Source organism: Ornithodoros turicata, chromosome 1, assembly GCF_037126465.1.
Source record: "Ornithodoros turicata isolate Travis chromosome 1, ASM3712646v1, whole genome shotgun sequence".
Lineage (NCBI taxonomy): Eukaryota > Metazoa > Arthropoda > Arachnida > Ixodida > Argasidae > Ornithodoros > Ornithodoros turicata.
The window spans coordinates 58,797,427-58,810,329 of record NC_088201.1 but is presented as its reverse complement, the minus strand read 5'-3'; the positions used below and the strand labels follow the sequence as shown (position 1 = coordinate 58,810,329).

Genomic DNA, 12,903 nt, shown 5'->3' with positions numbered 1-12,903 from the left:
CTCGCAAGTTCGCTATTCACTATTCACATGTTCGCTATTCAGAAGCCCACTATTCACATGTTCACTAGAAGTCCACTATTCACAATTATTCCAAGATCATGCACAGAGAATCCTAGAAGGTTGTATCCATCCCACAGGTCTGAACAAATTTCACAAGTGCCGCCAAGGCAGCATCCCTCCAAAGTCCCGACACCTTCACTATATCGAAGACCCTGCTGTCTAGTCCAGCAAGTGTAGCTTTCAGTGTAGCTCTTTGAGATGGATACTTAGTGCAGTGCATTATAATATGCTCACTATCCTCCACCGTTGCACAAATCGAAGAATTCGATGAGTCGGCTCTTCCAACTTTATGAAGAAAATGACGGCCATAAGGCACATTCAAGCGACACCGTAATTGTTAAAAGTTGCTCTTGTTGTTTAGTAATATGGTTGTATTGCGTGTAGTGTATGCTGTTACTTATGACTGTTTCTAGCAAGACAATATTATTTTGTTGTATCATGTTTGAATAAGGGGCTGCACCACGGGCTTGCCCTGCAGACCCAGTTGGTACATGTCTTTGTTCTTTCTGTTTGTCATAAAATAAACTGAAACTGAACCAGCTTGCGGCTTAGATGGTCTGCCTACTGAGTGCCTACTGATGGTCTGCCTGTCTTCCGTAGGCTTGTCATCAAGGTCGTGCAGTTCGATGTCGAACATCGATATGTTCGACATCCTTTAAGTGTGCAAACGACGATCGATTTCCTAAGTTGCTCGGCCTAGGGAACACCGTTGTGCTTCCTGTGAAGAGCGGGGATCTTGCTTAACCAGAAAACTTGCGGCCAATCACCCATATGAACAGTGCCCACAAATTCCTGGTGTCGACCTTGGCCAAAAGAAATAAGGACGTAGGAGTAGTTCAATCACAAACATGGCAGTGTCCTGGGTTGAATTATGGATGACACCCTCTCCGGTTTACGTTATATTGATATAAGCAGCGCAGCTTCCAGATGATAATGGTTTAATGAGGCAGAATGACCGCGCGTGACACACGTCGATGTTGTCGTTACATTAACCTCCTCCCCTGAAGTCGTGACCTCCCGAGCACGGCGGCTAAAGTGGATGATCAAGGATGACATGTCTTGGGCGTAAATAGTGATGTGGATGTTAGTGGGCGATATGGGCGATCGTGCACGAAAGATAAGGTGGCAATGTGGTGTCTGCAGTATAGTCCGGCGCCAGTAGACCTACGATACCTGATCGGCACTGTACGCTGCAGTCCTCGGCGTCGTTTATCAACGAGGTTGGAAACCACCGTCTGCATGGTCTTGGTCGTCAGGTCTATAGAGCCTGTTCCGTCACCTGGCCGGGCTGGGGCGTTGACGGCCATGGCGACAGCGTTGGGGCCAGAGAAACAGCAATAAGAGAGGCGCCGGTTGTGCGAACGATGTTCGTGGAGGACGCTTGGGGGGGAGGGGGAATCGAGTCAGAACATTCACCAATATTCTCCACTACGAGTGTACTGCATATGCCTACAAGTTTCCTGGGAGATCACCGTCGTAAGAGAAAGCGAAGGCTTTCGATCGCGTTGACTACTCGTACCTGGTTGTTGCGCTTTAGGATGCACATAATCATCAGACGATTATACAGCAACCATCGGAGCTTTCTTTATACCTTTTGGACCGATTCGTTCAGCCTTTCCCAGTTAGTAGCTAGCGGTTAAATACAGGGGTTTCCTCTTTCTCTTGTTTTAGTGATAGGCCTGAATGTGCTGTGTAATTGTGATACAGATATCCGCTTCCAAGGGCAACCCACTCCAGCACCAGATTCGCGGAAAATGACGGCGTACGCAGATAATGTTGTGGTGCTCCTCAATGACACAGCTTCTCTGGCAGAGACTCCCCGTGTGTACGATGCATAACGGTGCTTTATCAGGAGGAATGTTAAATTACGGAACGACCAAGTAGATACCTCTTGGAAGCCGTGTGTCGCAATAACCTCAGGCTTTGCAATGTACCACATCTCTTTAGATCCTTAGCATTGCATTCGACGGGCCTATGCAAAATGGTGGTCAATGGGGGCCGAACCATATGAATTATCATGCCGCGAGCGTGCGTATATAGTGTGCACTGTTTATTGCGGGCGAGTGTGGCATTACAGCCATGTATAAATTGCGCATTACCCAATATTAGCGATGATTCGCACTGCAGAGCACTCTTTCGAGAGAAAGCGACGTAGGGCGATAGCTCGCACTCTGCTCTGTCTTCCTCTTTCCCGGGGAGGAGTAAGACCTGCTGATGCTGTCCTAGTGATTACAAGAATTACCATGAGGACCGCGTTGCATATCCTCAGCGGCGACTCGATACTGACTCAAGTGCTCTTGCGGTCGCACTCCTACAACCTACTATCTCCAGCACCCGCGTCGCCCTCGCGGTTCCATACCGCCACCCATGCCCACCATCAAATGCAGGCTGTGCTGTCTGGGCGTTTTCCCTGGGTTTTCCTCAGACGCTTTAAGACAAATGTCGGCACAGTGACCAGTGAAGTGGGCGCAGGACGCACGACCCCCCCCCCCCCCCCCACGCGAGCGACATGCCACACTGTAAACTGAAAAACACCCTTATGGGTGTAAATGGCTTGTCCTATAACTTACCCCACTTTTTGTACCGTATGGCCTGGAACACCCTTTTTAGAGGGCGCATTCTGTGTAAAGCACCCTATGAAAGGGTGCTTTTCCTTGAAAATGCCTTTTTTTACACCCTTTAAACACCCTTTTACGAGGGTGTTTAACAATCTTACACGCTTTCGAAAGGGCGTAATAAAATGCCAGCAAGCATTACCGCACCCGGCAGTCCCTGCATTGTGTGCAGCTGCCAGCGCTATAAATGGTAAATGAGCCCACGTTCTCACCAGCTAGCTATCTAGCTTAGAACTAGCTGTGTCGGCTTGGTTCCACACAGTAAAACCTCCCTAAAAGCTCCCGCGGCAGCATGCCGAGCCATGCAGTCCGACGTTTTTGCTTGTATGTCAACAACCACCCTGGAGACGGCAGAGTTCCAGCCGTGGTTCCAACGCACAACCTAACCGGAGCGCAGCGCGTCACAGGCACCCCTCATCGTCTCGTGAAATGAGCGGCGTTACGATGCTGCGATCTTAAGACGATACCAGCAATGAGCCCGGCACCCTCCGCAGCCCATATTGGCGTACCAGATTGATCATATACTGAAATACAATTTGTTGCGGTACGTTCGTCAGGTGTAGTGTGGCAGAACTCGTCTGTAACGGTGACGGAAATGTGTCTTTGCAATTAACACGTACGCCTGCAACGAGTCAAAGATATGAGCAAACTTCCTGACATCCTTCCCTGTCAAATATTGTGTTTTTCACTCAAGTTATCGTCTATAATGTGATTACCTAATGAGCGGAGCTGTCAAGCCAATATAATTTTTCTCTCACGAATTAAAAAACCATTTTCAACACCGGTGTAAAAAGGGTGTATATAACGCAAACACCTTTTTCGACACCTCTTTTTACACCCTTAATGATCGACATGGACTAAAATGTGGTGTATGTCGATGTTATACCATTAATGATGCTATTTTGCTTCAATCTGCGGGATAGAAAATGGTGTTTTTATAACAATACACCTGTTTTGAGCGAATAAAGCAATAAAATGATTTACTGTGCAGGCAAACCACATTGTTGTCAGCTTGCTGCTACGGGATCGTGTTTCAAAAGTGTAAAACAACCTTGTTGGACACCAAGTGATAAATTTCACAGTCAGTGGCATTTGCTTTTTCCTGTGCATGACCACCTGCATATACCATGTTAGACCAGAAAGCGGTCAGCCTTATTGCTACGTAAAAACACCATTTTCTACACCAGTGTTACTTGAAGGGTGTAAAAAGGAAGAGACAGGTGGAAACGCACAAAAACACCCTTTTTGATACAGCACTTGGTGTAATAAAGAGTATATTCTCTCAGCACCTTTAGCACCCTTTTTGCGGCCTTTGGCTAACTGTGTGGAATTAAAAGAGGTGTATTTGCTTAAAAACACCTTTTTTACCCAGAAAGGGTGTTTTTGAATTTACTGCGCACCACGCCGGGACGCAGTCCGCTAGGCGATAGCATGTCACCCCCCCCCCCCCCCCCCCCCCACACACACACACCATAAAAAAAGGCGCTATCTCTTCATTCTTCTACTGCCTCACCAACTGTTCTATCAAGAACTATTTTAGGGCTCGAAACACAAGCTCGCCGCTTACGCTTACGCGTTCCTCTCCTGCTTGATGACAATACACACGCTTACGCCGATTGTAACGTGAAGTTAGTGTCTGTCCAAAGAGGACTACCTCCATAGGTAGCTCTCCTCCTTGATGACGATGATAACAATGATATAGGGAATGGAGGCTAAAAGGATAAGGAAGATGAGCTCACTAATTCTGTGACTCCTCTATTCACTCAACAAGACAATACACACGCTTACGCTTACCTTGTCCCATCCTACAGTTAGCAATACACTACTGGCTTTTGATACTGATTTGATATGGCGTCAGTTTATACTGCAAATGCTCTTTTGATTCCACGCGCAGTGCGTCTGTATATTGAGCGTTGTCTGTATACATTTTTAAAGCGGCGGCCGTTAACAGGAAGGTTTCTGGATATCGCCGTGTCTGTGGCACAATACCCCCTCGCCCATCCAAGCCAGAGAAGGAGGAAACCAGAGAGTGCGCATGTCAGAAAGAGCGACAGCTGCCCGCATAGCATAAATCAATTGAATGATGGCAGCTGAACAACAAGAGATAAGTAATGATGATATAGTGGGATATTTCACCGCTGAGGCGGCACCCTATCCCATTGCTTGAGGGGGAGAAGCTGGTGAAAGATGATGAATGTTTAAAGTTCACGCAGGAGCCTTGCTGCTGTTAAGAAAGTGATCAGGGCTTGAAGAGCTCGTAGCTAATGCGCTGGGTTGGCCAGAGGCGCAAGCAGTTGAGGAAGGGCAAGTGAGGGTGTCCCAGTGGCTTCAAGTTGACGCTGGAGGACGCGTCGCTCAGTGGAATACTGCTGACACTCGATGAGAATGTACTGGACAGTACTTGGAGTATTACAGCAAGGGCATAGCTTTGTGTTACTGTAACCTAGCTCGTGGCGAAAGTATGGGGTGAATGCGACGTTCAAACGAAGTTGACGGACGATAGACGTAAGGGTCCGACGAAGGGTAGACGGCATTATGAAGGACAGTGTGGGATCTCAGTGGAGGAGGGATCCTTCCGGGATGTCTTGACGCCATTGATGGGCGGCCTTTGCTGATGCAAGCGAAGAACAGGTTGAAAAAAGGTATTCGTTCGATCTCTACAAAAAGGATATCCAAGACGGCCGTGAACAAAAACAACTTTATCGTCTTCAATGTTGGAACAACTGAATCGACCAGTCACAGTGCGCCACGCTCATCAACGTATCAGGGCACACCCTTTTCCCTCTTTTCATCGCCCTCTTTTTCGTCTCAACCACAACCAGGAAGACGAAGTTGCTGACACCTTAAAAACCAGCCCAAACCAAATACTAATTCATTACACACTCCCCCGGGAAATGAGAATTCTCATTTGCAAAAGTACTCAAAGTGATACCTGCCCCACCAACAAACTAGTAACCACACAACTCTAACAAATCTCTAAGGGGTAGAGCAGTTGCACTGGTCTGCGCAATACTGTTTTGTCCGACAGTCTTACTGCACACGCGCGAATGTTTTTGTCCCTGCCTGGAAACACCTCTGTGATGCGTCCGGTCTTCCACAGGTGACGCGGTAGTCTCTCATTATGAACAATGACTAAGTCTCCCACTCGTAGCGTCGGTTTTCTGCTGGACGTCTTGGCCATGTGCGCTGACCTAAGTTGCAGAAGATACTCTTCTTTCCATCGTTTCCAGAAACGATCTAGTAAGAGCTGCTGTTGTTTCCAACGGGCCTGTAGATCCTCTGTCGGCTTAGGTGCGCTCCCAGAGAAGGATGGTAACGAAGTAACCCGCTTGCCGACCAAGAAATGCGCTGGCGTAAGTGGTTCTGCTTCATCCGGGCTGTCGGCGACGGAAGTCAGAGGACGTGAGTTTACGACTGCCTCCACACCGTGCAGGATCGTGGTCAGTTCTTCAAAACTGAACCGGTTTTTCCCAAGGATCCTTTTGAGATTGTTCTTCACCACTCGGACAAGCCGCTCCCAGAAACCACCCCACCACGGAGCACGCTCCACAATGTACTTCCAGTGAATTTCCCATTCGGTGAGGTGGTCTTGGAAACTTGGTCCGCGCAGTGCCTTCCAGATCTCTCTGTCCGCTTTCTTGAATGTTGAAGCGTTGTCCGTGTATATTACGGACGGGACACCTCGTCGGGCAGTGAACCGTCTGAAGGCTAGCAGAAAACTTGCGGTACTCATCGTCGTCACCAGCTCTAAGTGTACCGCTCGGGTAACTGCGCAGGTGAACAAAGCGATATATGTCTTCTGATCCCCTCCGTCCGGCGACTTCACGAATAGGGGTCCAGCGAAATCGATCCATATCACATCGAACGGTCCTGTTTCCTTTACTCGATCAGCAGGAAGCGGAGCAACGGGAGCTGATGCTGGTCTAGTTTTGAACCGCCGACAGACGACGCACCGATGTAGGACTTTTTTCACCAGCTGTCGACATCTGGGGATCCAATACCGCTCCCTTACTTCGGTCATGGTGTCTTGCACACCTCCATGTAGCAGCCGTCGGTGTGCCTTTTCCACAACGAGTTCAGCAAGCCTGTGTCCATTAGGCAGTAATATCGGGTGCTTTGCAGACGTAGACAACGAAGCGTGTTGCAAACGACTCGATATCCTCATTATGTGGTCACCATCAAGCACTGGTCGTAGCTCAGCGATTGGAGACTTCTCGTGGACCCCGTCGCCGCGCCTTAGTTGCTGCATCTCTGTGTTGTACTCTTGTTTCTGCGCCTCCCTGATCCAGTAGAGGTCCGCCCTCTGTATCTCTTCGGCTGTTAGAGGCCCTGAAACCTTTACTTTCGGTTGGCAGTTGTTGATGAAGCGGTACACCCACGCGGTCACACGGAGGACGAATTGCAGTCGGCTGCAGTTCTCCAGGCTCAAGACGCTGGTCGTTGGACGGTCGTTGCCTGCCAACAAGACTTGGGTCTTTACACGTTCAGCTTCCAGTTCTTCGTCCTCTACTTTTTCCTTAGGTGCTGAGTTCGGCCATGACTCTGTAGTTCTAATCAGCCATTCCGGACCCTTAAACCACCTCTTGCAGCTCGACAACCTTTGCATTTTCTCTCCTCTCGTCAGCAAGTCTGCGGGATTCTCCTTCCCCGGGCAATGACGCCAAGATGCCGGATCTGTGGTGGATTGTACCTCGGTGACTCGGTTCCGTACAAACTGTTTCCACCGGAGGGCTGATCCTTTGATCCATTGAAGGACGATGCTGGAATCCGTCCAGAAGTAGAACTTCAGTGGCCAGTTTGTAAGGGAGCTCCGTATGACCTTTGCTAGCCTGCACCCGACTAACGCTCCCATCAGTTCCAGTCGCGGTAATGTTAAAGTTTTCAAGGGTGCGACGCGCGCCTTCGAGATCATGAGCGTTACTGAGACGTCCCCAGTCGTGTCTTCTGTTCTCCAGTATGCAACTGCTCCGTATGCCAAGGGACTTGCGTCCGTGAAAACGTGTACTTGTACTCCCGCGATGTCCCCTATATTCCTTGGCTCACAAAACGCGGTATCTCGATGCGTTGCATGTACGGTAGGCCCTCGACCCATCGTGTCCACTCTTCAACCATCTCCACGGGTAGGTCTTCGTCCCAGCCAACGCCGGCTTGCCAGATCCGTTGGAATAGAATCTTTGAGCATATCGTGAATGGTGACACGAAACCTAGTGGGTCGAATACCGATGCAGAGACTTGCAGTATCGTTCGTTTCGTAGTGCTTTCCGAACCGGTACTCCTGTTGTGTTGTGCAAGCTTCAGACTGTCTGTCTGCCGATCCCATCGTAATCCCAGTAAGCCTGTGTCGTGATCTCCGGGACCAACCTCTTCTTGTTCTTCAAAAAGCTGGTTAAGACGCTTAGAATTTGATGCCCACTTCCTCAGGTGCATTCCCGCCGATCTCATGATCGCGTTGGCTTCTTTGTAAATCCGTTGGGCATCCTCCTCGCAGGAAGCCCCTGTTAACAGGTCATCCACGTAGAAGGATGCGGCGAGCTTGGAAGCTGTTGCTTTCAACCGTTCCTCTACGCCGTTCAGGTGGTGTATAAGGGTTGCTGCCAAGAGGAACGGACTCGAGGTCGCCCCAAACGGTACTCTAGTCATTCTCCAAACTTCGGGGGCTGGTAAAGGACCCTCCTCCGTCGGTGTTTCTTTGTACCACAAGAAACGCAGTGCGTCTCGATCTTCCTCTCCAACCACTACCTGCAGAAATGCTTGGGCGATGTCAGCCACGAGCGCGATACGTTCGGTGCGAAAGCGCAGTAATAGCGGTATGAGTTCTGTGTTCAGCTTGGGCCCTTTTTCCAGGTACGCGTTTAATGGAGCTGTGTTTGGAGCGTGAGCGGAAGCGTCGAAAACGACCCTGAGTTTGGTGGTTGTGGAGCTTTCCCGAATCACCGCCTGGTGTGGCATGTAATATACATGCTCTGACGACGTTGGCTCCGAATCAGTAACGACCTCCGCGTGTCCTTGCTCCAGGTATTTGCGCATTGCTCCATCGTAGTCTAATAAGTGGCTGTAGTTTCGCCGCAGTCGTTTGACCAAAGTACGTAACCGGTGCTCTGCGACTTCTCTGTTGTCTTCTAGTGGACTACTGGTGTGCTTCCATGGCAACCCTACTTTGTACCGACCATCCTCCCGCGTGACTGTGCTCTCAAACTGCTTCATGACTGTATTTTCCTCGTGGCGACCGTCATCGGCGTTGTCGGTAATTCCTAGGCTCTCTAGCTCCCAAAATTTCCTCAGATCGAAGGTACTTTCCTCCGTTGCGGCTTCAACGTGCAAAACGCAGGTAAGCGCTTTAGTCTCCTCAGTCAACGATGACTTGAGTACGGCTGGTCCTTGGAACGTCCAACCCAAGTGTGTGTCGACGGCGACTGTGTTCGTTTTACCGGCACAGCGACGGACGTTTGTCTTCACCAGCTTCCACATTTGATCTGCGCCTATCAGAAGCCCGATTCCAGGTTCTGCTTCTACTCCTGGAAAAAACATCTCGTCGGCAATGTGTCCTCCTTCAGCTCTGACTGCTTCTACGTGAGCGTCGTCTGGGCATAGTGACACAATGTCCTTGGAGATGAACGGTATCTCCACGGCCTCCAGCAGGTGCTCCTTCTGATCATACTGGCTGCGGAGCTTTACTTGCACCAGTTTCTGTCGGTGAACGACTCCTCCCGCCGTAGCGTCGCCAAAGGTGTTCAGCCTCACCACTATGTCGCCTAGCTTCTCCAGGTTCAACCGCCTGGATACATCTTGACGGACGAAAGTCTTCTGGCTGCCGCCATCAAAGATCCCTCTAACATAGGCCGACTGTTTTCCGGCGAGAATCCACGCTCGAAATGTCTGTAATAGCACGACGTCGCCATCGTTTGCTCCTCCTGTGCTTGCGGCGTACATGCTTGTTGTTTCGACCGTTTTAACCTTCGTCCCCGAGACGGAGTTCCAGTTGGGGTCGCAGAGTGAAGTCACGTGTTTGCCTTTGCACGACGAGCATACAACCCTCCTCCTGCAATCTTTGGCGCGGTGTCCTTTCACTGTACACCTAAAACAGCGACTTTCTGCGGAGAGTATCCTCTTTTTTCGATCCAAATCTATGGGGGCGGTGCAGTTCTCCATCGTGTGCTGCTCGGAATCGCAGAAGTTGCACCGTGCCACCTTCGCCGATGCATGCAAAACTGCGGATGCTGGTCGGGGTTTCTTGAGTCGGTTTCCCTTCGCTTGTTGATCTCGACCAGAATCATTTTTGCTAGCATTGCTGTTACCAGCTTTCTCTCTGCTCTCCACTTCTATTTGTAGAAAATCGAGAATGCTGTCGAGCTCGGATCCGGATGACCCCGTCATTCTGGTGCTTTCGTCGTTCCGTTGGGAGCCCTGGTGGCCGCCTGACGTGTTCGGTTGTGCAGAAACTATGGATCCACGAGCCGATCGACGATAGTACTCGACGGTGATATCACCAGGTAACGCCTTGAGGATGATGTCCACGAGTAACGCGGCGTACGTTGACGGGGAAATTCCGAGGGCCTGTAGTCCTCGTCTGTGTGTCTGCACGTGGTCGAACAACCGGCGGAGACCCTAGATGTCGTCTGACGACGTCACCACAGGAGGTGTTCTCAGCTTTCCAAGATGCTCTTGTCCAATTCTCTTCTGATCTCCGAAACGACGAGTCAAAATGTCAATCGCGTCCTGGTAGCACATTTCCGTCGCTTGAAGACCCGCTATCGCCGCGGCAGGTAGTCCGGACAGCAAAGAACGCAGATACTGGAATTTCTCCCTTCGTGAGAGATCTTCATTTTCGTGAATAGACTGTCGAAACTGCTCCCAAAATGGTGTCCACTTCGCAAGATCTCCGTTAAAGGTCTGCAGCTGCAACCTTGGCAGTCGAACCGCACTTGGCCTTCCACTGTTTGATATCGGGTTCGTTGATGTCGTGGTGGCTGCCACAATGTTCAGAACGGGTTCCGTTGCCTTCGCCTTCAACAGGCTCGTCATCTTGAGGACTTGATCTTCGTATTCGAGCACTGTCGCATACTCCTGATCCATGTGCTGATCGGTAATCAGCGGTTCTATTTCTCTATCCAAGATACTTAGCTCCTTGCTGTTGTGCAACAGCCTTTCCAGCAGTGATGCGTACGTTTGCGGTGTAGTAGTCGGGTCGGCCAGTGCTGCTGTCGCCTCGTTGATGACCTTAGTAGTCTGCGTTCGGCGTACAGCTCGCTTTGGCTTCAGCCGGTCCATCGTTGATCTGAAGACGATAATGCTCTAAACGTTGAGACAGCTCTGGTCCACGGTTCCTGGCTTCGATACAGTGGGAGGCCTCTGAGTCACTCTCCCAGGTTTCGGCACCATGAAAAAAGGTATTCGTTCGATCTCTACAAAAAGGATATCCAAGACGGCCGTGAACAAAAACAACTTTATCGTCTTCAATGTTGGAACAACTGAATCGACCAGTCACAGTGCGCCACGCTCATCAACGTATCAGGGCACACCCTTTTCCCTCTTTTCATCGCCCTCTTTTTCGTCTCAACCACAACCAGGAAGACGAAGTTGCTGACACCTTAAAAACCAGCCCAAACCAAATACTAATTCATTACACAGGTAAGGTCGTCTATCCCCTTTTGGCAATATAAGGGAGATCGTATGTCGACGGCGGTGGGCTTCCTCAGCTATTAAGTCTGCGCCTTCATTACCACGTATACCGATGTGGCCCGGGATCCACTGTAAAACCAGTCGGTGTCCCTGTTCGTGTAGTCGCTTGTAAAGTTGCAGTATGTCAGTAGCGATTGATACCAAGGAGCCTCGAGTGGCCCTGCTTGCAATACACTGTAGGGCTGCTTTAGAATCAGTATCGATCACCCAGGAGTGGGGTTGAAAGTGACACTCCACTAGCTTTTTCAGGAAAAAGAGTATAGCGTAGAGCTCCGCACAGGTGGATGACGTGCGGTGCGAAAGCTTACCCGCATGACAGGGACTCCTCTGGTACGACGAAATGGGAGGATGAACCTTCTTGAGTGGAAGACCCATCGGTGAAGACAGCAGAATCAGTTGTGTATACCGCGTCCACCATTTCAAGTGTCGCTTGCCTCAAACCAGAAACTGGGACTTCCCTTTTCTTGTTCTTGATCCCAGGGATAGAGGTTGAGATTGCCGGTGCTGGGAGTGTCCACGGAGGTAAGGAGGAAACTACATGCTGCACTGTGAAACGAGGGAGGTGTTGATGCTCTTCACGGACACGTACGGAGACTTTGCTGTTTCTTCGCTTATAGATCTTTCTGACCAGAGGATGACGGCGATGGTGGGCCAACAAGCCCATGTGATGCCGTATAGTTTTGTCTCAGACACAGGATCTCAATCGGGACCTCTTTCGCTTCCGCCATCACCATGCGTGTGTCAGTACAGCGCTGTACCCCTAAGCAAACCCGCAGACTACGTGCCGAGGTACCACGAAGTTTGGAGATCCAGGTCCAGGACATGCCATAGAGAACAGGTAGACCGTAAAGCATTCATCCCCTAGCGAGCGCTTTATGCATCATGAGAAGGTCCCGTTCCTTACTGCCCCATCGTGCAACAGCAAAGTGGCGGAGCACATTTATCCAGCGCTGCGCCTTAGAAACGAGGTAGTCTACTTGTCGGCGCCATGGTAGACTGCGGTCTAAAATAACTCCCAGGATCTTATAGTGATTCACTTGCTGCAGGTGACTCATTCCAAGATGAAGCCGAAAACGATGCATATGTTTCTTCGTAAATGAGAGGACCGCGCATTTTTCAGCTGAGATGTCCATCCCTGCATCCAGGTAGAAGTTGCTGATGGCGTCCAGCGAGCGCTGTAACCGGGCTTGTATGGCTGGACGAGATTTTCCTACTGTCCCTATGCATACATCATTCGCGTACAGTGACAGGTTCATGCCCTTGGAAACGCAACCTTTGAGACCCACTATGACAATGTTAAAGAGCAGAGGACTCAAAGCACTGCCCTGGGGGACTCCCTGCAATAGCGTAGTCCGGCCTGTATGACCTTCTCCAGGCTTGACAACTATTGATCTTTGGTGCACTAAGTCACTGATCCATCCAAAAGCCCTTTGGGGGACTCGGGCCTGTAGAAGCGCGTACAGAGCACAAGTGTGACTCACTGTATCGCTGTTTTATCGGCCCGTTTTACATGAAGGAAGACGGCTGTGGTTATCTTCTTGAGGACTTT

The 12,903-nt window shown here is 50.2% G+C and overlaps 3 protein-coding genes across 3 annotated transcripts; all 3 read right to left on the bottom strand.

Annotated features, from left to right (window-relative positions):
- Nucleotides 1-5,640: 5,640 nt before the first annotated feature.
- Nucleotides 5,641-7,527, bottom strand: LOC135395636 (uncharacterized). Its single transcript, XM_064626756.1, has one exon. The coding sequence runs from the start codon at nt 7,525-7,527 to the stop codon at nt 5,641-5,643; it is 1,887 nt and encodes a 628-aa protein (XP_064482826.1).
- Nucleotides 7,528-7,700: 173 nt separating this feature from the next.
- Nucleotides 7,701-10,049, bottom strand: LOC135395520 (uncharacterized). Its single transcript, XM_064626698.1, has one exon. It carries the CDS (start codon nt 10,047-10,049, stop codon nt 7,701-7,703), a length of 2,349 nt encoding a protein of 782 aa, XP_064482768.1.
- Nucleotides 10,050-10,280: 231 nt separating this feature from the next.
- LOC135395407 (uncharacterized) lies at nt 10,281-10,943 on the bottom strand. The gene has a single exon (XM_064626644.1). The coding sequence runs from the start codon at nt 10,941-10,943 to the stop codon at nt 10,281-10,283; it is 663 nt and encodes a 220-aa protein (XP_064482714.1).
- Between the last annotated feature and the right edge of the window lie 1,960 nt (nt 10,944-12,903).

Excerpts from the sequence above, each read along its gene's own strand:
- LOC135395636 (XM_064626756.1), bottom strand. The coding sequence starts at position 7,527 with ATGGGAGCGTTAGTCGGGTGCAGGCTAGCAAAGGTCATACGGAGCTCC.
- LOC135395520 (XM_064626698.1), bottom strand. The coding sequence starts at position 10,049 with ATGACGGGGTCATCCGGATCCGAGCTCGACAGCATTCTCGATTTTCTA.
- LOC135395407 (XM_064626644.1), bottom strand. The coding sequence starts at position 10,943 with ATGGACCGGCTGAAGCCAAAGCGAGCTGTACGCCGAACGCAGACTACT.